Source organism: Pavona decussata, unplaced genomic scaffold (genome assembly GCF_977016875.1).
Source record: "Pavona decussata unplaced genomic scaffold, jaPavDecu1.1 SCAFFOLD_23, whole genome shotgun sequence".
NCBI classification, from domain to species: Eukaryota; Metazoa; Cnidaria; class Anthozoa; order Scleractinia; family Agariciidae; genus Pavona; species Pavona decussata.
In genome coordinates, this window is record NW_028145446.1 from 347,372 (window position 1) to 370,942 (window position 23,571).

The 23,571-nt window shown below is 37.1% G+C and overlaps 4 protein-coding genes across 4 annotated transcripts; 1 reads left to right on the forward strand and 3 right to left on the reverse strand.

Annotated features, from left to right (window-relative positions):
- Positions 1-1,982: 1,982 nt before the first annotated feature.
- On the reverse strand, positions 1,983-8,163 carry LOC146485940 (ribonucleoside-diphosphate reductase subunit M2 B-like). Its single transcript, XM_085102516.1, has 10 exons — positions 7,936-8,163; positions 7,252-7,396; positions 6,658-6,722; positions 6,268-6,414; positions 6,062-6,123; positions 5,419-5,503; positions 4,822-4,913; positions 4,661-4,712; positions 4,218-4,436; positions 1,983-2,496 (listed from the first exon to the last, which is right to left on the reverse strand). Exons 1-10 carry the CDS (start codon positions 8,050-8,052, stop codon positions 2,332-2,334), a joined length of 1,149 nt encoding a protein of 382 aa, XP_084958642.1. The 5' UTR covers positions 8,053-8,163; the 3' UTR covers positions 1,983-2,331.
- Positions 8,051-9,883, forward strand: LOC146485941 (uncharacterized). Its single transcript, XM_085102104.1, has 4 exons — positions 8,051-8,155; positions 8,889-8,917; positions 8,999-9,047; positions 9,664-9,883. The coding sequence occupies exons 1-4, from the start codon at positions 8,051-8,053 to the stop codon at positions 9,784-9,786; spliced, it is 306 nt and encodes a 101-aa protein (XP_084958230.1). The 3' UTR covers positions 9,787-9,883.
- A 581-nt stretch (positions 9,884-10,464) lies between these two features.
- Positions 10,465-15,243, reverse strand: LOC146485942 (ribonucleoside-diphosphate reductase subunit M2-like). The gene is made up of 10 exons (XM_085102558.1): positions 15,033-15,243; positions 14,328-14,472; positions 13,729-13,793; positions 13,333-13,479; positions 13,127-13,188; positions 12,483-12,567; positions 12,034-12,125; positions 11,875-11,926; positions 11,428-11,646; positions 10,465-10,978 (listed from the first exon to the last, which is right to left on the reverse strand). Exons 1-9 carry the CDS (start codon positions 15,147-15,149, stop codon positions 11,476-11,478), a joined length of 936 nt encoding a protein of 311 aa, XP_084958684.1. The 5' UTR covers positions 15,150-15,243; the 3' UTR covers positions 10,465-10,978; positions 11,428-11,475.
- Positions 15,244-17,675: 2,432 nt separating this feature from the next.
- LOC146485943 (ribonucleoside-diphosphate reductase subunit M2 B-like) lies at positions 17,676-22,465 on the reverse strand. The gene is made up of 10 exons (XM_085102554.1): positions 22,251-22,465; positions 21,555-21,699; positions 20,914-20,978; positions 20,523-20,669; positions 20,317-20,378; positions 19,673-19,757; positions 19,225-19,316; positions 19,066-19,117; positions 18,631-18,849; positions 17,676-18,179 (listed from the first exon to the last, which is right to left on the reverse strand). Exons 1-10 carry the CDS (start codon positions 22,365-22,367, stop codon positions 18,015-18,017), a joined length of 1,149 nt encoding a protein of 382 aa, XP_084958680.1. The 5' UTR covers positions 22,368-22,465; the 3' UTR covers positions 17,676-18,014.
- Between the last annotated feature and the right edge of the window lie 1,106 nt (positions 22,466-23,571).

The window sequence follows — 23,571 nt, forward strand, 5'->3', positions numbered from 1 at the left end:
CACAATTTCACCTTGCGGTCCTCCCGCATTTCCGGCGCCTGCTTGTGAAATGGAACTCATAAAAAGAAAAGAAGTGCTTTTGGCTACGGAACTTTCGATAAAGGTCACCTCACTTTTAAAAACGCATCCATGTACACACGGTTAATTAAACGCCGGCATTATCGTGTTTTCTCCAATGCGCTTCCATAAAAGTCGAAAACCTTTGGAGTTAAACGATCTAGAGTAAAATCAAAAAGAAACGTTTTCGTCTTGGTAGCGAAAAATCCAGGCAACGTTCGGCGAAAAATAGTAGTGATTATTTTAGCACAGGTCTGATAAAAGTAATTATCCGAAATGATGACAAACTTTTTGCTTGTCTGAAGTGTTTGTTGGTTTCTTTCAGTTATGTTTTCTTTGTTCAGGGGCTGCAGTATTAATTGCTATTAGCTGTTTTGTATTTGTTTCGTTTTTTTTAGTTATTTTTTCTTTCCTTGATTCAATGTTGTTCATGGCGAAGCTATTCGTTCATTTTTCTTTCAGGAATACTATGACAAAGCTGTGATTGAGAAGTAAGTTTTCACTGGCCAAATATTTTTCTCTGAGATTTTCTTTCAACTGTCGCTTATCAGTTTTGGATACCATTCAGAATCTCGTTTTGTTGGCGTAGCTTAAATTCTCTTTCACCTGCTAAGAGCTGTACCAAATCAATTGACTGAAAAATTGATTCTGTCCTATCTGGGACTCAAAATAGCGGTTTTCAGTGTTGTGAAACCAAAAACAAGGTAATTATTCTGACCAATCACGAGACGCAAACAAAGCAATGAACCAATCAGAATTCAAAGAAAATGTATGTCACCAGCGGCAAGCGCGGGAAAACGCATGGGAACAGTCACGATTGGTTTTGGTTTGGCTTCTCATTGATTGAGAAAGTGGCACAAAATTTGCTTGCCAATCACAAAGCGTAGTAAAGTAAAGCTAGAGAAAACGAGGATAACTTAAAGGGCTTAACTTTTAACCTAAAAGTTACCGCCATAACTTTAACGATGGCCATTTACATGTTACCACCGCTACCGCCACCATATCGACGTCATCATTTTCTTGTCAGTTTTCTATTCATGAAGAATCCCATGCAAGCAGAAATCCATTTTGAACCTGTACCATTCTTTGTTTATTCTTTCCAGATTCGTCGTCCAAGAGAATTAGAAGGGCGTGGTTTCTTTGGATGGCTCAAACAAGAAAACACTCTCATTCAAATATTTCAATGTGCAATGTTCTTAAATTCATTTCTATAAAGACAATTGACGCAATTTAAAAAATACCTTTTTATACCTTTCCTGGACTTAAGTGGTAGAATGTAACTTTGTTGGTTAATTCCCTCGACCTTTCAACTCAAAGGTCTTCATCAGGATCTATCTTTCAAAAGAGATCAATAAAATATGCTTCACGAAATTTTCTGCAGTTAATGCCTCGAGTCCAAAAAACCCCTTCAATTATTTTGCTTTACATTATTGTTGTTACTCTGTAAAATAAGAGAACAAAAAGTGTACAGATACACTTATGTTACAAAAGTTAATCACTTAGCCTTTTGCAGCCCCTGAAGGTTAGTTTTGTCTTTCCGAAAAAATTTGGTGTTTTGGATGGGTGGTCTAACACGGAGGTTTTGACTGTACTGGTATGTGAAAACATGGTTTGCCAACGAGACGTGATTTTCGACGTATTTGTCAACCCGACCCAGTTTGAAAAACAAGCACCCTACCCAAAGTATTGAACCAGGGCTTACACAAGAAGTTTCACCCCGTGCATGCCATTCTGTTCAGTGTATAAAGAAAAACCAGTCGTACCATGATTTAACAAGAACAAAATAACTCAAAAAATAAAGAACATAAATTGCAAAAAAAAAAAATGCTTTTCTGTAAAAGCAAGATTTCAACAAACATTTGAATGCCTGTGTCGGAATGAAAGGAAAAAGGAGTTTGAAGACAGAAACTCACCAAGAACAAACATTACTCAAAGCAATTTTTAATAAAGAGAGCTTTGGGAAAAACTTAAAAATATACTAACTGTTCAAAGTAATACAATAATTAACAATGAGAAACAAAAGTATAAAAAATATGTACACTTGTAAAAAATCAAACTAATGCATTTGGAAAAAAGTCATTTCACAAAATTAAATTAAAACTTTGGCTTACAAGTAAAAAGAAAACTATCTAATAAATTGTGGCCAAAGTGCACAATATGTACAGTTTTTATGTGCAAGCATGACTTGTTTCCATTTCTTGTTTAAATTGTAAAAACTTTCTCATTTTGCCTTTTTTTTTTTTTTGCTGTTTAAGAAACACTCAATATTGTTATCTAAAAATCTGCGTCTGTTTGGAATGTATGCTCTGAAGTCGATTTCTTGCTCATGGACATCACTCCAGCCTTCTGGTATTCTGCGACTCTCTTCTCGAAAAAGTTTGTCTTTCCTTCCAAGGAAATGTTTTCCATGAAGTCAAATGGATTTGGAACATTGTAAACCTGTGAAAAAAAGGAAAAATATTTAATTACAATATCCACCAACAGTACAATAAAAGAGTGCTTACTCAGAATTTCTCATGCACGGCTCTAGTTAAATTACAAAACAGATCTCAGATTCTCCAGGGCTCCAAATTATCCCACAATAGTGTAAATTGTGTGTGCAAAAACTCCCATAAGCCAGTTACTGCTACATGTATTTAAAAATGTCCAAGTCTTTGGAGGACCTGTAATGAAAGCCATTTTCTTAGACTTTCAAGTCCTGAAAAAAGGACTCAGTAAAATTTCAGGCATTATTTTTTAAACTCTTGTTCCTTGAAATTAAAGGTACATTTTTTGGCAAGTCTCAAACATCAAAGGCTCCTGTGAGCCAACTCGTGAATGCAGATGACACATAGTAATTGAAATTTAGACGGCTACGGAAACTTCCTCAAAAGCTAAAAGAAATTATATCTTTGCCCGATTATGTAACGAAAAATGACCATTCTTGTACTATTAAAATGGTTGTCAAATTATTCTGTACAGATTAAATAAGCCGATTATTCTGATGCGCCGATTAAAAAAAATCATGTGTTTTTTTTATTCAAAGTTCATAGGAGCACGCCATGTGCAGCTACGTCATGCAAATTCGTGTCCCCGATAGTCCGGGGCTACATCGGGCTAGTGGATTCTAACCATCACTTGCCCGATGGGCAAGTGAAGTTTTTTTGGGAATTAAAATTACAAAATTACTGTAGGGCAAGCCGATCGCACAAAGGGAAATATGTTCAACAAAGTATCGCATTACATTTCATGCCCGACATAAATGCGTGAAATTTTTCCTTTGGAGTTCAGTCCACGCAATCCTCAAGTAAAAATAATGAACTATGACAAGCTCTTGCTAAATAAGAATTATTTATCGACCGCGTCCTTTTGCTTTCCCATAAATTTCCAGTTGTAAATTTCGAAAATGAAACATTTTTTCCCTGTGAAACCTCTATGAAAGCTGACAAGATCTTAAAGTGTTCATTTCACCAGAAATTTGCATAATTTTGTTTACCACGTCAATGATGCGTGACATGGCACGTTCCGCTTTCGCGTGAAAACTGACAAATTAAATTATTTTTTAATTAAATTATTTCTAAATTAAATTATTTTTAATTCTTGAAAGAAACCGCACTTCGTAGAAAAAAACGAAAAAATCCTATAACTTTGCTCAGATTCAACGAAAAATCCCCATTCTTACACTAAAATGATTGTCAAATTATTCTCTACAGAATGAATGAGAGAATTCTGACGCGTCGTGAAACAAATTTTCCCGTTTTTTTTTTTTTTCACTAATTGAGTTTACGACCCCGGACTTTCTGAAAAACTGAAAAAACTTGAAACTTTGCTCAGATTGAACGAAAAATCGCCATTCTTGCACTAAATGATCGTCAAATTATTCTCTACATATTGAATAAGAATTTCCTGATGCGCCATGAACAACAAATGTTCGCGTGTTTTTTTCCACTAATTGAATTTAAAACTCATTCACTGCGCACGCCCGAAAGTTAACGACAAAACCGACTGATCGACTGATCGACCAAGTCGAGAGTCAGCTATCGCTATAACTCGTTCATTGCGCATGCGCGCATTCACGAGTTAAAAATGTACTCCAATAAACGGAATGAAACCTTCCTTTTAATGCCTGGAGGCCAATTCATAACTGCACAGCAGAGTAAAGTTGATCATTAAATATTTACCTTAGAGCAGTTCAGAGCCACTAGAAGTCTGTCAGCAACAAATTCAATGTACTGTTTCATAAGAGTGTGATTCATGCCAATGAGTTTACAAGGAAGGGCTTCTGTGAGGAACTCTTGTTCAATGACAACAGCATCCTTGATGATTTCCTTGATCTTCTCTTCCGATGGTTTGTGGACCAGGTATGAAAACATCAGGCAGGCAAAGTCACAGTGAAGACCCTAGAGGAAACAGATTGGTGCAATACATTAGACACAGTGCTCCAGATAAAAAGCTTTAAAGTCAGCGAGTGAAGTAATTATATTCAAGGGATCAGTAGAACACTGCATTTTCCCTAAATCTACTTCAGTTTACCATTCAACATGGCAGAGTCGTCTTCACAGATGGTTAATTTGTACTCATTTGTACACTTGGCACAGGTGTAATATCTAACTTGTTCACATACCTCATCACGGCTTATGAGTTCATTTGAGAAGGTCAGTCCTGGCATCTTGCCCCTTGGGAAGAAAGCACAACATTTGAGACTTTGACATTACAAAAGAGATGTTTTGATAGTCAGTGTAAGCATTTATCTTCATGTCATGAAGTAGATTTGAGCATTCTCACCTCTTTTTCAGCCAGAAAATGGCAGCAAAAGATCCAGAGAAAAAGATTCCTTCCACAGCAGCAAAGGCAACTACCCTCTCGCCATAGGATGCCTGTGAAGATTTAACAATTAAAAAAAATTGTTAGACATATGAAAGGCTCACCTATGTTGATGGGATAGAATCAACAATGAATTCACAGACTTTCACGAATTTTTATGCCAACATTTGTTAATCCAATGCATACATATATATATTTATAAAAAACAACTTCCGGCCCTTGTTTTAAGGAATTGTGCCAATTTTCCAAGGCTAAAGTAGCAAAACGTTTTCATGTAAAAACCTATATTTCCACAAGAAATATTCCAAGACTTCATCAAGGATCCCTACAGCTGTAGTACAGCAAACACCTGCATTAAAGAACAAGTGGATTAAGAACCTCCAGGCTGAAATTCGTCATTTTAGACACCTGTTAAATGAGAACCTTACAATAAATATATGAAGACTTATTTAGGATGACCTTGAAAAAAGAAGGTTCTTAAATGTTGGTGTTTACGGTGATTCCCATCTGAAATTGATGTACCTCAAGTGCTGCCAGAAGTATCTGAAAATTACTCACTCTCTTAGGGTTGATCCAGTTAAGAGCCCACTGAGCCTTTCTCTTGACGCAAGGCATTGTCTCAATAGCATTGAACAACCGCTCTCTACGAAACAATCACAAAAAAAAATAGTGACGCACACAGAGGGCAGTCTTTAGATTACATTACACGATTTACTCTACTCCCTCAATCCCGTGTCTTCCTTCCTGAGAAGAGAAGGATCCATGAATGAATCCCTAACAGCAGCTGGAAATTGAACTTAAGCCATGGCCACAGGGCATTGATCAGTTCCATATACCATGGAACCCCAATATGACAAACTCTATTCTTCAGCCCAGTTACAGTACAATGTATGTAACAGAAGCCTGATATTACAAATCTCCATTAAAAAGAACACTTCCCTAGCTCCTTGGCATTTTGTCCTATCACATTTCCACTGTATCTTTGTAATGATTCTCACACAATGAAAACTATTTGGTTGAAGTGTGATGCTGCTCGCAACCTAGAGTCAAGATTTTATATTTTTGTATGGGCCCAAAGTACCTGGCTGTTGTGGCATCTCTGCTACTAATTAGGTTTGTATACATGGGAGGCGTCAAGTTCCTAACAAGGGTGCATAATGAAAAGGGAGAGATACAAATTGAACTGACTGAGATAGCTTACTTTTCAATGGAGTCCTCAATGTAGGTTTCAATCAACAGACTGTACATCTCAGAGTGGATATTCTGGCAAATAAAAGAAACAAAAGTAATGAATCTTCAAGTACTTCTTTATAAGTGTTTACTGAAGCCAATCAACCTGACAACTATACATGCAATTCACTGCACAAAATAGTATCATGATCAAAATGCATACGAATTCTTTCTCACCTCAATTGCAATCTGGAAACCATAGAAACATCTTGCTTCTGGTACCTGGACTTCTTGACTGAAGCATTCCACCAAGTTCTCATTGACAATGCCGTCGCTGGCAGCAAAGAAGGCCAGGACATGCGAGATGAAGTACCTTTCATTGTCCTGAAAATGTTTAGAAGAAAAGCAGAGGTTAGCACAATGGACAACCTTTACGCCACAATATCAATAGAGATATTCTCCTTATTGTTTTCAATATTTCTTATGGTGCCAGTTGGAAGAATTTGTTTAAACATCAAGTTGTTTAGCTTTGGTGATCATTTCATCTATTCTCATTAGTTGGATGTTTGAACAACGAGTGAGATTGTAAGGAGAAATTTGATGCTGATCACTGGTTTCAAATCTTACCGAAAGAGAGGCCCAGTCATCCTTGTCTTTGGAGAGATCAACTTCCTCTGCCGTCCAGAAGGATGCTGTTATCATAAAAATAAATTAGTCAATTCATAACAGGTAGAAAAGCAGAACACCAAGATAATCTTCATTATCAAAGGGATTTATATTCATTTAGTTCCAAGTCTGCATTTCCTGGACATTATGAAGCCTCCAGTCAGGACTTAATTAGACATGAAGAAATAAATTCACTATTGTCAGAAGTTATGTAAACCTACCATAAACCCCGTCAATACCATTACCGATTTTATTTGGTTAACAATATTTTGAAAGTTTTCCTTACAGGGAAACACAGATCATTCTCTTCATAAAGTTCCCATGAAAAAGGAGTTTTCAGCTTTAAAAAGCACTTAAAACAGTAGTGGTGCAGCTCTCTGACTCAAAAGCTTGTAATTATTGTTTTATTGGTGTAGCAGATTCTATTTTTTAGGGTTGGTGGTATTGCTATGTTAGTTCTATCGTTTTCTAGAAGGGTCGCAAGCCAATCACGTGAGACAAAATAGAAGTTCAACTTCAAAATTTAATACAAGGCTCTTTAAAATACGCTCTTACCTTCAGCCTTTTTGTACATTTGCCAGATGTCTTTATATTGAATGGGTAGGAGAACAAATCGGCGTGGATTTTCACGAAGAAGGGGTTCGCTTTCGGCATCGAACTTCGGTTTGGCTTTGTAGACTGGTTTCTCGGGCCCATGATGCTGAGAAGAAAAAAAAGCATGACAACTTAATTTTTATAGTCAAATTAAGTGTTGGACTATCCATGAAATAATTTGCTGTGAACACGCCTTTTCGAGAAGAATTTTTTCCGCTTTAGGATTTTATAGCGCCAAATACCATTGTAGTTGCAACGAACTTCTTTTGTTCACCAACGTTGGTTTCAACATTTTGTTTGCCAAAAGAGCAAAATATTACAAACCTACGACACAATCTCAACTTATGCGAAAGAAACTTCCAGTGAAATTTAGCCAAATCATTTATACCCCAGCGAAGACGTGCCAAAGTCTACCATTCCAAAAGCCCTCGTGATATCCTTGCACGCTTGTGCCGGTTGGGCATTTGAAGCTAAAAACATTTTAAAACGGAAAAGTTTTGGACCTCAAGATAAAGTATGTAGGCAAACTTCACTCATTTGAGCTATTTTTGGTAGCCTGCACACTCATAAACGGCCAGAAATCTGAAATGAATTTTTTTTTCTCCCGTCAAAATCGAAGTTGTGGTTGCGATTCAACCGTCCTACCTCGACGTTCTTTTGGTTGCATTTGTCGTCGTCCTCGTTGATATCAATATCCTTGAGGTTCTTCGTGAGCTTGCTGAGGTCGTCGTTCTTAACTATATAGTTGAATTCTCCAATCATGATTATCTACGGAGCTAAAACTGACTACAGGGAAGAAACTAAAATGCTGGGAGATGCAATGTACAAAGAAGCAGAGGAAGGACTGATCGATGAACGACGCCACGCTAAAACTTGAATTCACCCGGGCAAAATATAATAGCCAATCAGCGACGGTGCTACATAAGAAATATTGATTTTAATTGGCTGGCTTTATTCCCGGGAAAAGTCTCTTTTTGATGCGGTGCCAATCTTCTGCCATATTTGGAGAACAATGCATGGCAAACAACAAAAAAACAACCTTTTGAAAACCTAAAGATTTGGGCTCGGGACTACAGTGACACAATTTCACCTTGCGGTCCTCCCGCATTTCCCGCGCCTGCTTGTGAAATGGAACTCATAAAAAGAAAAGAAGTGCTTTTGGCTACGGAACTTTCGATAAAGGTCACCTCACTTTTAAAAATGCATCCATGTACACACGGTTCATTAAACGCCGGCATTATCGTGTTTTCTCCAATGCGCTTCCATAAAAGTCGAAAACCTTTGGAGTTAAACGATCTAGAGTAAAATCAAAAAGAAACGTTTTCGTCTTGGTAGCGAAAAATCCAGGCAAGGTTCGGCGAAAAATAGTAGTGATTATTTTAGCACAGGTCTGATAAAAGTAATTATCCGAAATGATGACAAACTTTTTGCTTGTCTGAAGTGTTTGTTGGTTTCTTTCAGTTATGTTTTCTTTGTTCAGGGGCTGCAGTATTAATTGCTATTAGCTGTCTTGTATTTGTTTCGTTTTTTTTAGTTATTTTTTCTTTCCTTGATTCAATGTTGTTCATGGCGAAGCTATTCGTTCATTTTTCTTTCAGGAATACTATGACAAAGCTGTGATTGAGAAGTAAGTTTTCACTGGCCAAATATTTTTCTCTGAGATTTTCTTCAAACTGTCGCTTATCAGTTTTTCTTCTCGTTTTTCCAGAAAAATTATCGATGACAAGAAGAGTACAGCTATCCTTAAAGCCCAACAGGTACGTGAGCTGTCTTTGTGTAGACTACAGACGACTCAGAATGATTAGCAGAAAACACTAAAATTTACAGATACCATTCAGAATCTCGTTTTGTTGGCGTAGCTTAAATTCTCTTTCACCTGCTAAGAGCTGTACCAAATCAATTGACTGAAAAAATTGATTCTGTCCTATCTGGGACTCAAGGTAGCGGTTTTCAGTTGAGTGTTGTGAAACCAAAAACAAAGTAATTATTCTGACCAATCACGAGACGCAAACAACGCAATGAACCAATCAGAATTCAAAGAAAATGTATGTCACCAGCGGCAAACGCGGGAAAACGCATGGGAACAGTCGCGATTGGTTTGACTTCTCATTGATTGAGAAAGTGGCACGAAATTTGCTAGCCAATCACAAAGCGTAGTAAAGCAAAGCTAGAGAAAACGCGGATAACTTAAAGGGCTTAACTTTTAACCTAAAAGTTACCGCCATAACTTTAACGATGGCCATTTACATGTTACCACCGCTACCGCCACCATATCGACGTCATCATTTTCTTGTCAGTTTTCTATTCATGAAGAATCCCATTCAAGCAGAAATCCATTTTGAACCTGTACCATTCTTTGTTTATTCTTTCCAGATTCGTCGTCCAAGAGAATTAGAAGGGCGTGGTTTCTTTGGATGGCTCAAACAAGAAAACACTCATTCAAATATTTCAATGTGCAATGTTCTTAAATTCATTTCTATAAAGACAAGTAATTGACGCAATTTAAAAAATACCTTTTTATACCTTTCCTGGACTTAAGTGGTAGAATGTAACTTTGTTGGTTAATTCCCTCGACCTTTCAACTCAAAGGTCTTCATCAGGATCTATCTTTCAAAAGAGATCAATAAAATATGCTTCACGAAATTTTCTGCAGTTAATGCCTCGAGTCCAAAAAACCCCTTCAATTATTTTGTTACTCTGTAAAATAAAAGAACAATAATTGTACAGATACACTTATGTTACAAAAGTTAATCACTTAGCCTTTTGCAGCCCCTGAAGGTTAGTTTTGTCTTTCCAAAAATATTTGGCGTTTTGGATGGGTGGTCTAACACGGAGGTTTTGACTGTACTGGTACGTGAAAACATGGTTTGCCAATGAGACGTGATTTTCGACGTATTTGTCCACCCGACCCAGTTTGAAAAACAAACACCCTACCCAAAGTATTGAACCAGGGCTTACACAAGAAGTTTCACCCCGTGCATGCCATTCTGTTCAGTGTATAAAGAAAAAGCAGTCGTACCATGATTTAACAAGAACAAAATAACTCAAAAAGTAAAGAACATAAATTGCAAAAAAATGCTTTTGTGTAAAAGCAAGATTTCAACAAGCATTTGAATGCCTGTGTGGGAATGAAAGGAAAAAGGAGTTTGAAGACAGAAACTCACCAAGAACAAACATTACTCCAAGCAATTTTTAATAAAGAGAGCCTTGGGAAAAACTTAAAAAATATACTAACTGTACAAAGTAATACAATAATTAACAATGAGAAACAGTATAAAAAATATGTACACTTGTAAAAAATCAAACTAATGCATTTGGAAAAAAGTCATTTCACAAAATTAAGTTAAAACTTTGGCTTACAAGTAAAAAGAAAACTATCTCATTAATTGTGGCCATAGTGCACAATATGTACAGTTTTTATGTGCAAGCATGACTTGTTTCCATTTCTTGTTTAAATTGTAAACACTTTCTCATTTTGCCTTTTTTTTTTTTTTTGCTGTTAAGAAACACTCAATATTGTTATCTAAAAATCTGCGTCTGTTTGGAATGTATGCTCTGAAGTCGATTTCTTGCTCATGGACATCACTCCAGCCTTCTGGTATTCTGCAACTCTCTTCTCGAAAAAGTTTGTCTTTCCTTCCAAGGAAATGTTTTCCATGAAGTCAAATGGATTTGGAACGTTGTAAACCTGTGCAAAAAAAGGGAAAATATTTAATTACAATATCCACCAACAGTACAATAAAAGAGTGCTTACTCAGAAATTTCTCATGCACAGCTCTAATTAAATTACAAAACAGATCTCAGATTCTCCAGGGCTCCAAATTATCCCACAATAGTGTAAATTGTGTGTGCAAAAACTCCCATAAGCCAGTTACTGCTACATGTATTTAAAAATGTCCAAGTCTTTGGAGGACCTGTAATGAAAGCCTTTTTCTTAGACTTTCAAGTCCTGAAAAAAGGACTCAGTAAAATTTCAGGCATTATTTTTTAAACTCTTGTTCCTTGAAATTAAAGGTAAATGTTTTGGCAAGTCTCAAACAAAATGTACTCCAATAAACGGAATGAAACCTTCCTTTTAATGCCTGGATACCAATTCATAACTGCACAGCGGAGTAAAGTTGATCATTAAATATTTACCTTAGAGCAGTTCAGAGCCACTAGAAGTCTGTCAGCAACAAATTCAATCTACTGTTTCATAAGAGTGTGATTCATGCCAATGAGTTTACAAGGAAGGGCTTCTGTGAGGAACTCTTGTTCAATGACAACAGCGTCCTTGATGATTTCCTTGATCTTCTCTTCCGATGGTTTGTGGACCAGGTATGAAAACATCAGGCAGGCAAAGTCACAGTGAAGACCCTATACGAAACAGATTAGTGCAATACATTAGACACAGTGCTCCAGATAAAAAGCTTTAAAGTCAGCGAGTGAAGTAATTATATTCAAGGGATCAGTAGAACACTGCATTTTCCCTAAATCTACTTCAGTTTACCATTCAACATGGCGGAGTTGTCTTCACAGATGGTTAATTTGTACTCATTTGTACACTTGGCACAACTAGGTGTTATATCTAAATTGTTCACATACCTCATCACGGCTTATGAGTTCATTTGAGAAGGTCAGTCCTGGCATCTTGCCCCTTGGGAAGAAAGCACAGCAGTTGAGACTTTGACATTACAAAAGAGATGTTTATAGTCAGTGTAAGCCTTTCTCTTTATGTCATGAAGTAGATTCGAACATTCTCACCTCTTTTTCAGCCAGAAAATGGCAGCAAAAGATCCAGAGAAAAAAATCCCTTCCACAGCAGCAAAGGCAACTACCCTCTCGCCATAGGATGCCTGTGAAGATTTAATAATTATAAATGTTAGACATGTGAAAGGCTCACCTATGTTGATGGGATAGAATCAACTATGAGTTCACAGACTTTCACGAATTTTTACGCCATTTTTTTTTTTTTTCATTTTTTTTTTAACCCAAAATGTGTTTATCTACATAAATGTTTTATCAAAAAACAACTTCCAGGACTTTTTTTTATATTTTCCAAGGCTAAAGTAGCAAAATATTTGCATGTAAAAGCCTTAGTATTTCCACAAGAAACATTCCAAGACTTCACCAAGGATCCCTACAGCTGTAGTACAGTAAACACCCACATGAAAGAACAAGTGGATTAAGACTAGATTAAGAAAATTACTTACTCTCTCAGGGTTGATCCAGTTAAGAGCCCACTGAGCCTTCCTCTTGACGCAAGGCATTGTCTCAATAGCATTGAACAGCCGCTCTCTACGAAACAATCATGACAGAGGTTACACATGGCACACATAGAGGGCAGTCTTTAGATTACATAACACAATTTACTCTACTCCCTTGCCTCCGTATCTTCCTTCCAAGGAAGAGAAGGAGACTAGTCTCATTTCCCTTACAGCAGCTGGAAATTGAACTTAGGTCATGGCCACAGGGCCGTGAGTTCCATCTGCCATGGAACCTCAATACGGCAAACTCTATTCTTCAGCCCAGTTGTAGTACAATGCATGTAACAGAAGCCTGATATTACAAATCTCCATTAGAACCAACACTTCCCTAGCCCCTTGGCATTTTGTCCTATCAGATTTCCGCAGCATCTTTGTAATGATTCTCACACAATGAAAACTATTTGGTTGAAGTGTGATGCTGCTCGCAATCTAGAGTCAAGATTTTATATTTTTATATGGGCCCAAAGTAACCGACTGTTGTGGCATCTCTGCTACTAATTAGGTTTGTATACATGGGAGGCATTAAGTTCCTAACAAGGGTGCATAATGAAAAGGGAGAGATACAAATTGACCTGACTGAGATAGCTTACTTTTCAATGGAGTCCTCAATGTAGGTTTCAATCAACAGACTGTACATCTCAGAGTGGATATTCTGGCAAATAAAAGAAACAAAAGTAATGAATCTTCAAGTACTTCTTTATAAGTGTTTACTAAAGCCAATCAACCTGACAACTATACATGCAATTCACTGCACAAAATAGTATCATGATCAAAATGCATAGAAATTCTTTCTCACCTCAATTGCAATCTGGAAACCATAAAAACATCTTGCTTCTGGTACCTGGACTTCTTGACTGAAGCATTCAACCAAGTTCTCATTTACAATGCCGTCACTGGCAGCAAAGAAGGCCAGGACATGCGAGATAAAGTACCTTTCATTGTCCTGAAAATTTTTAGAAGAAAAGCAGAGGTTAGCACAATGGACAACCTTCACGCCACAATATCAATACGGATATTCTCCTTATTGTTTTTAATATTTCTTATGGCGCCAGTCGGAAGAATTTGCTTAAACATCAAGTTGTTTAGCTTTGGTGATCATTTCATCGATTCTCATGAGTTGGATGTGTTTGAACAAGGAGTGAGATTGTAACTTAGGAGAAATTTGATGCTGAGCACTGGTTTCAAATCTTACCGAAAGAGAGGCCCAGTCATCCTTGTCTTTGGAGAGATCAACTTCCTCTGCCGTCCAGAAGGATGCTGTTATGATAAAAATAAAGTTAGTCAATTCACAACAGAGGTAGAAAGCAGAAAACCAAGATAATCTCCATTATCAAAGGGATTTATATTCATTTAGTTCTAAGTCTGCATTTCCTGGACATTATGAAGCCTTCAGTCAAGACTTAATTAAACATGGAAGAAATAAATTCACTATTGTCAGAAGTTATGTAAACCTACCATAAACCCCGTCAATACCATTACCGATTTTATTTGGTTAAAACAATCTTTTGAAAGTTTTTCTTACAGGGAAACACAGACCATTTTCTTCATAAAGTTCCCATGAAAAAGGAGTTTTCAGCTTTAAAAAGCTCTTAAAACAGTAGTGGTGCAGCTCTCTGACTCAAAAGCTTGTAATTATTGTTTTATTGGTGTAGCAGATTCTATTTTTTAGGGTTGGGGGTATTGCTATGTTAGTTCAATCGTTTTCTAGAAGGGTCGCAAGCCAATCACGTGAGACAAAATAGAAGTTCAACTTCAAAATTTAATACAAGGCTCTTTAAAATACGCTCTTACCTTCAGCCTTTTTGTACATTTGCCAGATGTCTTTATATTGAATGGGTAGGAGAACAAATCGGCGTGGATTTTCACGAAGAAGGGGTTCGCTTTCGGTATCGAACTTCGGTTTGGCTTTGTAGACTGGTTTCTCGGGCCCATGATGCTGAGAAGAAGAAAAAAAGCATGACAACTTAATTTTTATAGTCAAATAAAGTGTTGGACTATGTTAAACCCATGAAATAATTTGCTGTGAACACGCCTTTTCGAGAAGAATTTTTTCCGCTTTAGGATTTTATAGCGCCAAATACCATTGTAGTTGCAACGAACTTCTTTTGTTCACCAACGTTGGTTTCAACATTTTGTTTGCCAAAAGAGCAAAATATTACAAACCTACGACACAATCTCGACTTATGCGAAGGAAACTTCCAGTGAAATTTAGCCAAATGATTTTTACCCCAGCGAAGACGTGCCAAAGTCTATCATTCCAAAAGCCCTCGTGATATCCGTGCACGCTTGTGGCGAAGCTCAAGCCGGTTGGGCATTTGGAGCTAAAAACATTTTAAAACGGAAAAGTTTTGGACCTCAAGATAAAGTATGTAGACAAACTTCACTCATTTGAGCTATTTTTGGTAGCCTGCACACTCATAAACGGCCAGAAATCTGAAATGAAATTTTTTTCCTCCCGCCAAAATCGAAGCTGTGGTTGCGATTCAACCGTCCTACCTCGACGTTCTTTTCGTTGCATTTGTCGTCGTCCTCGTTGATATCAATATCCTTAAGGTTCTTCACGAGCTTGCCTAGGTCGTCCTTCTTAACTATATAGTTGAATTCTCCAATCATGATTATTGACGAAGCTAAAACTGACTACAGGGAAGAAACTAAAAAGCTGGGAGATGCAATGTACAAAGAAGCAGAGGAAGGACTGATCGATGAACGACGCCACGCTAAAACTTGAATTCACCCGGGCAAAATATAATAGCCAATCAGCGACGGTCTTACATAAGAAATATTGATTTTAATTGGCTGGCTTTATTCCCGGGAAAAGTCTCTTTTTGATGCAGTGCCAATCTTCTGCCATATTTGGAGAACAATGCATTGCAAACAACAAAAAACAACCTTTTGAAAACCTAAAGATTTGGGCTCGGGACTACAGTGACACAATTTCACCTTGCGGTCCTCCCGCATTTCCGGCGCCTGCTTGTGAAATGGAACTCATAAAAAGAAAAGAAGTGCTTTTGGCTACGGAACTTTCGATAAAGGTCACCTCACTTTTACCTCCATGTACACACGGTTAAACGCCGGCATTATCGTGTTTTCTCCAATGCGCTTCCATAAAAGTCGAAAACCTTTGGAGTTAAACGATCTAGAGTAAAATCAAAAAGAAACGTGTTCGTCTTGGTAGCGAAAAATCCAGGCAAGGTTCGGCAAAAAATAGTAGTGATTATTTTAGCACAGGTCTGACAAAAGTAATCATCCGAAATGATGACAAACTTTTTGCTTGTCTGAAGTGTTTGTTGGTTTCTTTCAGTTATGTTTTCTTTGTTCAGGGGCTGCAGTATTGCTATTAGCTGTTTTGTATTTGTTTCGTTTTTTTTTAGTTATTTTTTCTTTCCTTGATTCAATGTTGTTCATGGCAAAGCTATTCGCTCATTTTTCTTTCAGGAATACTATGACAAAGCTGTGATTGAGAAGTAAGTTTTCACTGGCCAAATATTTTTCTCTGAGATTTTCTTTCAACTGTCGTTTATCAGTTTTTCTTCTCGTTTTTCCAGAAAAATTATCGATGACAAGAAGAGTACAGCTATCCTTAAAGCCCAACAGGTACGTGAGCTGTCTTTGTGTAGACTACAGACGACTCAGAATGATTATCGGAAAACACTAAAATTTACAGATACCATTCAGAATCTCGTTTTGTTGGCGTAGCTTAAATTCTCTTTCACCTGCTAAGAGCTGTACCAAATCAATTGACTGAACAATTGATTCTGTCCTATCTGGGACTCAAAATAGCGGTTTTCAGTTGAGTGTTGTGAAACCAAAAACAAAGTAATTATTCTGACCAATCACGAGACGCAAACAACGCAATGAACCAATCAGAATTCAAAGAAAATGTATGTCACCAGCGGCAAGCGCGGGAAAACGCATGGGAGCAGTCACGATTGGTTTTGGTTTGGCTTCTTATTGGCTGAGAAAGTAGCACGAATTTTTTCTAGCAAATCAGAGTGAAGTAAAGCAAAACTAGAGAAAACGCTAATTAGTTAAAGGGCTTAACTTTTAACCTAAAAGTTACCGCCATAACTTTAACGATTGCCATTTACACGGTACCAAACCGTAAAAGGTGCGTGACACCCATCCAAGACTATCATTATGATCGCCACCACGACCACTGCCTGTGCCACCAATCAGTTATCGTCGAGATCATTTTGCAGTCAGTTTTCTGTTCATGGAGAATATCGTGCAAGTAGAAATCCATTTTGAACCTGTACCATTCTTTGTTTATTTTTTACAGATTTGTCGTCCAAGAGAATTAGAAGGGCGTGGTTTCTTTGGATGGCACAAACAAGAAAACACTCATTCAAATATTTCAACGTGCAATGTTCTTAAATTCATTTCTATAAAGACAAGTAATTGACGCAATTCAAAAAAAACCTTTTTATACCTTTCCTGCACTTAAGTGGTAGAAAAAATGTAACTTTGTTGGTTAATTCCCTCGACCTTTAAACTCACAAAGGTCTTCATCAGGATCTATCTATCAAAGGAGGTCAATAAAATGTTTCATGAAATTTTCTGTAGCTAATGCCTCGAGTCCAAAAAACCCCTTCAGTTATTTTGCTTTACATCATTGTTTCTCTGTAAAATAAGAGGACAAAAATTGTACAGATATACTTATCCTACACCAGTTAATCACTTAGCTTTTTGCAGCCCCTGGTTAGTTTTGTCTTTCCAAAATATTGGGCAATAAAATAACCCTTTTTAGCTGTCCAATCAGCCTTGCATTTGGTTTTGTGTTTTATTCAACATTGCTGCTACTGATCTACAAAGATCCGGCTTCACTTTGCTGCTGTTTGTACAAGTGGTCCTTCCATTATTTGCTAGTTAATTATCAACTAGCGTAGCACAAGTATATCTGTATATGTACCGCAAAAAACAAAATGTTCTCAAATAACACGGACAACTCTCATAAAGATAAGACTGAGAGCATTTATGTTGCATATTTTTCTAGTTACAACACGAGCAGTGCTAGAGTAGCGTTGTATGTTGCGAAAAAAATGCCGTTGTGTAAAGCAAGATTTCAACAAACATTTGTATTCCTTTTGTGTGGAACGAAAGGAAAGGAGTCTGAAGACAGAAACTCACCAAGTACAAAACTTACTCAAAGCAATTTTTAATAAAGAGAGCCTTGGGGGAAAACTTAAAAATATACTAACTGTACAAAGTAATTCAATAATTAACAATGAGAAACAAAAGTATAAAAAATATGTACACTGGTAAAAGATCAAACTAATGCATTTGGAAAAATAGTCATTTCACAAAATTAAGTAAAACTTTGGCTTGTAAAAAGTAAACTATCTAAATAATTGTGGCCATAGTACACAATATGTACAGTTTTTATGTGCAAGCATGACTTGTTTCCATTTCTTGTTTAAATTGTAAAAACTTCCTCATTTTGCCTTTTTTTGTTTAAGAAACACTCTATACTATTGTTATCTAAAAATCTGCATCAGTTTGGAATGTATGCTCTGAAGTTGACTTCTTGCTCATGGACATTACTCCAGCCTTCTGGTATTCTGCAACTCTCTTCTCGAAAAAGTTTGTCTTTCCTTCCAAGGAAATGTTTTCCATGAAGTCAAATGGATTTGGAACATTGTAAACCTGTGGAAAAAAGGAAAAATATTTAATTACAATATCCACCAACAGTACAATAGAAAGTAGTGCTCACTCAGAAATTTCTCATGTACAGCTCTAGTTAAATTACAAAACAGATCTCAGATTCTCCAGGGCTCCAAATTACCCCACAATAGTGTAAATTGCGTGTGCAAAAACTCCCATAAGCCAGTTACTGCTACATGTATTTAAAAATGTCCAAGTCTTTGGAGGACCTGTAATGAAAGCCATTTGCTTAGACTTTCAAGTCCTGAAAAAAGGACTCAGTAAAATTTCAGGCATTATTTTTTAAAACTCTTGTTCCTTGAAATTAAAGGTAACTTTTTTGGCAAGTCTCAAACAAAATGTACTTCAATAAACAGAACGAAACCTTCCTTTTAATGCCTGGAGCCCAATTCATAACTGCACAGCAGAGTAAAGTTGATCATTAAATATTTACCTTAGAGCAGTTGAGAGCCACTAGAAGTCTGTCAGCAACAAATTCAATGTACTGTTTCATAAGAGTGTGATTCATGCCAATGAGTTTACAAGGAAGGGCTTCTGTGAGGAACTCTTGTTCAATGACAACAGCATCCTTGATGATTTCCTTGATCTTCTCTTCCGATGGTTTGTGGACCAGGTACGAAAACATCAGGCAGGCAAAGTCACAGTGAAGACCCTGGAGGGAACAGATTGGTGCAATACATTAGACAGAGTCAACAGTGCTCCAGATAAAAAGCTTTAAAGTCAGCTAGTAATTATATTCAAGGGATCAGTAGAGCACTGCATTTTCCCTAAATCTACTTCAGTTTACCATTCAACATGGTGGAGTTGTCTTCACAGATGGTTAATTTGTACACTTGGCACAGGTGTTATATCTAAATTGTTCGCATACCTCATCACGGCTTATGAGTTCATTTGAGAAGGTCAGTCCTGGCATCTTGCCCCTTGGGAAGAAAGCATAGCAGTTGAGACTTTGACATTACAAAAGAGATGTTAATAGTCAGTGTAAGCCTTTCTCTTTATGTCATGAAGTAGATTCGAGCATTCTCACCTCTTTTTCAGCCAGAAAATGGCAGCAAAAGATCCAGAGAAAAAAATCCCTTCCACAGCAGCAAAGGCAACTACCCTCTCGCCATAGGATGCCTGTGAAGATTTAATAATTATAAATGTTAGACATGTGAAAGGCTCACCTATGTTGATGGGATAGAATCAACTATGAGTTCACAGACTTTCACGAATTTTTACGCCATTTTTTTTTTTTCATTTTTTTTTTTAACCCAAAATGTGTTTATCTACATAAATGTTATATCAAAAAACAACTTCCAGGACTTTTTTTTATATTTTCCAAGGCTAAAGTAGCAAAATATTTGCATGTAAAAGCCTTAGTATTTCCACAAGAAACATTCCAAGACTTCACCAAGGATCCCTACAGCTGTAGTACAGTAAACACCCACATGAAAGAACAAGTGGATTAAGACTAGATTAAGAAAATTACTTACTCTCTCAGGGTTGATCCAGTTAAGAGCCCACTGAGCCTTCCTCTTGACGCAAGGCATTGTCTCAATAGCATTGAACAGCCGCTCCCTACGAAACAATCATGACAGAGGTTACACATGGCACACATAGAGGGCAGTCTTTAGATTACGTAACACAATTTACTCTACTGCCTTGCCTCCGTGTCTTCCTTCCAAGGAAGAGAAGGAGACTAGTCTCATTTCCCTTACAGCAGCTGGAAATTGAACTTAGGTCATGGCCACAGGGCCGTGAGTTCCATCTGCCATGGAACCTCAATACGGCAAACTCTATTCTTCAGCCCAGTTGTAGTACAATGCATGTAACAGAAGCCTGATATTACAAATCTCCCTTATAAAGAACACTTCCCTAACCCCTTGGCATTTTGTCCTATCAGATTTCTGCAGTATATTTGTAATGATTCTCACACAATGAAAACTATTTGGTTGAAGTGTGATGCTGCTCGCAACCTAGAGTCAAGATTTTCTATGTTTATATGGGCCCAAAGTAACCGACTGTTGTGGCATCTCTGCTACTAATTAGGTTTGTATACATGGGAGGCATTAAGTTCCTAACAAGGGTGCATAATGAAAAGGGAGAGATACAAATTGAACTGACTGAGATAGCTTACTTTTCAATGGAGTCCTCAATGTAGGTTTCAATCAACAGACTGTACATCTCAGAGTGGATATTCTGGCAAATAAAAGAAACAAAAGTAATGAATCTTCAAGTACTTCTTTATAAGTATTTACTGAAGCCAATCAACCTGACAACTATACATGCAATTCACTGCACAAAATAGTATCATGATCAAAACGCATAGGAATTCTTTCTCACCTCAATTGCAATCTGGAAACCATAGAAACATCTTGCCTCTGGTACCTGGACTTCTTGACTAAAGCATTCCACCAAGTTCTCATTTACAATGCCGTCACTGGCAGCAAAGAAGGCCAGGACATGGGAGATGAAGTACCTTTCATTGTCCTGAAAATTTTTAAAAGAAAAGCAGAGGTTAGCACAATGGACAACCTTTACGCCACAAATATCAATGCAGATATTCTCCTTATTGTTTTCAATATTTCTTATGGTGCCAGTTGAAAGAATTTGTTTAAACATCAAGTTGTTTAGCTTTGGTGATCATTTCATCTATTCTCATTAGTTGGATGTTTGAACAAGGAGTGAGATTGTAAGGAGAAATTTGATGCTGATCACTGGTTTCAAATCTTACCGAAAGAGAGGCCCAATCATCCTTGTCTTTGGAGAGATCAACTTCCTCTGCCGTCCAGAAGGATGCTGTTATGATAAAAATAAAGTTAGTCAATTCATAACGGAGGTAGAAAAGCAGAAAACCAAGATAATCTTTATTATCAAAGGGATTTATATTCATTTAGTTCTATTAGAACTAAATGAATATAAATCCCTTTGATAATAAAGATTTAGTCTGCATTTCCTGGACATTATGAAGCCTCCAGTCAGGACTTAATTAAACATGAAGAAATAAATTCACTATTGTCAGAAGTTATGTAAACCTACCATAAACCCCGTCAATACCATTACCGATTTTATTTGGTTAAAACAATCTTTTGAAAGTTTTCCTTACAGGGAAACACAGATCATTCTCTTCATAAAGTTCCCATGAAAAAGGAGTTTTCAGCTTTAAAAGGCTCTTAAAACAAAAGTGGTGCAGCTCTCTGACTCAAAAGCTTGTAATTATTGTTTTATTGGTGTAGCAGATTCTATTTTTTAGGGTTGGGGGTATTGCTATGTTAGTTCTATCGTTTTCTTGAAGGGTCGCAATCTAATCACGTGAGACAAAATAGAATTTCAACTTCAAAATTTAATACAAGGCTCTTTAAAATACGCTCTTACCTTCAGCCTTTTTGTACATTTGCCAGATGTCTTTATATTGAATGGGTAGGAGAACAAATCGGCGTGGATTTTCACGAAGAAGGGGTTCGCTTTCGGTATCGAACTTCGGTTTGGCTTTGTAGACTGGTTTCTCGGGCCCATGATGCTGAGAAGAAAAAAAAGCATGACAACTTAATTTTTACAGTCAAATAAAGTGTTGGACTATGTTAAACCCATGAAATAATTTGCTGTGAACACACCTTTTCGAGAAGAATTTTTTCCGCTTTAGGATTTTATAGCGCCAAATACCATTGTAGTTGCAACGAACTTCTTTTGTTCACCAACGTTGGTTTCAACATTTTGTTTGCCAAAAGAACAAAATATTACAAACCTACGACACAATCTCAACGAACGAAACTTCCATTGAAATTTAGCCAAATCATTTATACCCCAGCGAAGACGTGCCAAAGTCTATCATTCCAAAAGCCCTCGTGATATCCTTGCACGCTTGTGGCGAAGCTCAAGCCGGTTGGGCATTTGGAGCTAAAAACATTTTAGAACGGAAAAGTTTTGGACCTTAAGATAAAGTATGTAGACAAACTTCACTCATTTAAGCTACTTTTGGTAGCCTGCACACTCATAAACGGCCAGAAATCTGAAATGAAATTTTTTTCTCCCGCCAAAATAGAAGTTGTGGTTGAGATTCAACCGTCCTACCTCGACGTTCTTTTGGTTGCATTTGTCGTCGTCCTCGTTGATATCAATATCCTTGAGGTTCTTCGTGAGCTTGCTGAGGTCATCCTTCTTAACTATATAGTTGAATTCTCCAATCATGATTATTTACGGAGCTAAAACTGACTACAGGGAAGAAACTAAAAAGCTGGGAGAAGCAATGTACAAAGAAGCAGAGGAAGGACTGATCGATGAACGACGCGACGCTAAAACTTGAATTCACCCGGGCAAAATATAATAGCCAATCAGCGACGGTGTTACACAAGAAATATTGATTTTAATTGGCTGGCTTCATTCCCGGGAAAAGTCTGTTGCCAATCTTCTGCCATATTTGGAGAACAATGCATGGCAAACAACAAAAAACAACCTTTTGAAAACCTAAAGATTTCGGGACTACAGTGACACAATTTCACCTTGCGGTCCTCCCGCATTTCCGGCGCCTGCTTGTAAAATGAAACTCATAAAAAGAAAAGAAGTGCTTTTGGCTACGGAGCTTTCGATAAAGGTCACCTCACTTTTAAAAACGCATCCATGTACACCCGGTTAAACGCCGGCATTATCGTGTTTTCTCCAATACGCTTCCATAAAAGTCGAAAACCTTTGGAGTTAAACGATCTAGAGTAAAATAAAAAAGAAACGTGTTCGTCTTGGTAGCGAAAAATCCAGGCAACGTTCGGCAAAAAAATAGTAGTGATTATTTTACCACAGGTCTGATAAAAGTAATCATCCGAAATGATGACAAACTTTTTGCTTGTCTGAAGTGTTTGTTGGTTTCTTTCAGTTATGTTTTCTTTGTTGAGGGGCTACAGTATTAATTGCTATTAGCTGTTTTGTATTTGTTTCGTTTTTTTTAGTTATTTTTTCTTTCCTTGATTCAATGTTGTTCATGGCGAAGCTATTCGTTCATTTTTCTTTCAGGAATACTATGACAAAGCAGTGATTGAGAAGTAAGTTTTCACTGGCCAAAAATTTTTCTCTGATATTTTCTTCAAACTGTCGCTTATCAGTTTTTCTTCTCGTTTTTCCAGAAAAATTATCGATGACAAGAAGAGTACAGCTATCCTTAAAGCCCAACAGGTACGTGAGCTGTCTTTGTGTAGACTACAGACGACTCAAAATGATTATCGGAAAACACTAAAATTTACAGATACCATTCAGAATCTCGTTTTGTTGACGTACCTTAAATTCTCTTTCACCTGCTAAGAGCTGTACCAAATCAATTGACTGAAAAATTGATTCTGTCCTATCTGGGACTCAAAATAGCGGTTTTCAGTTGAGTGTTGTGAAACCAAAAACAAAGTAATTA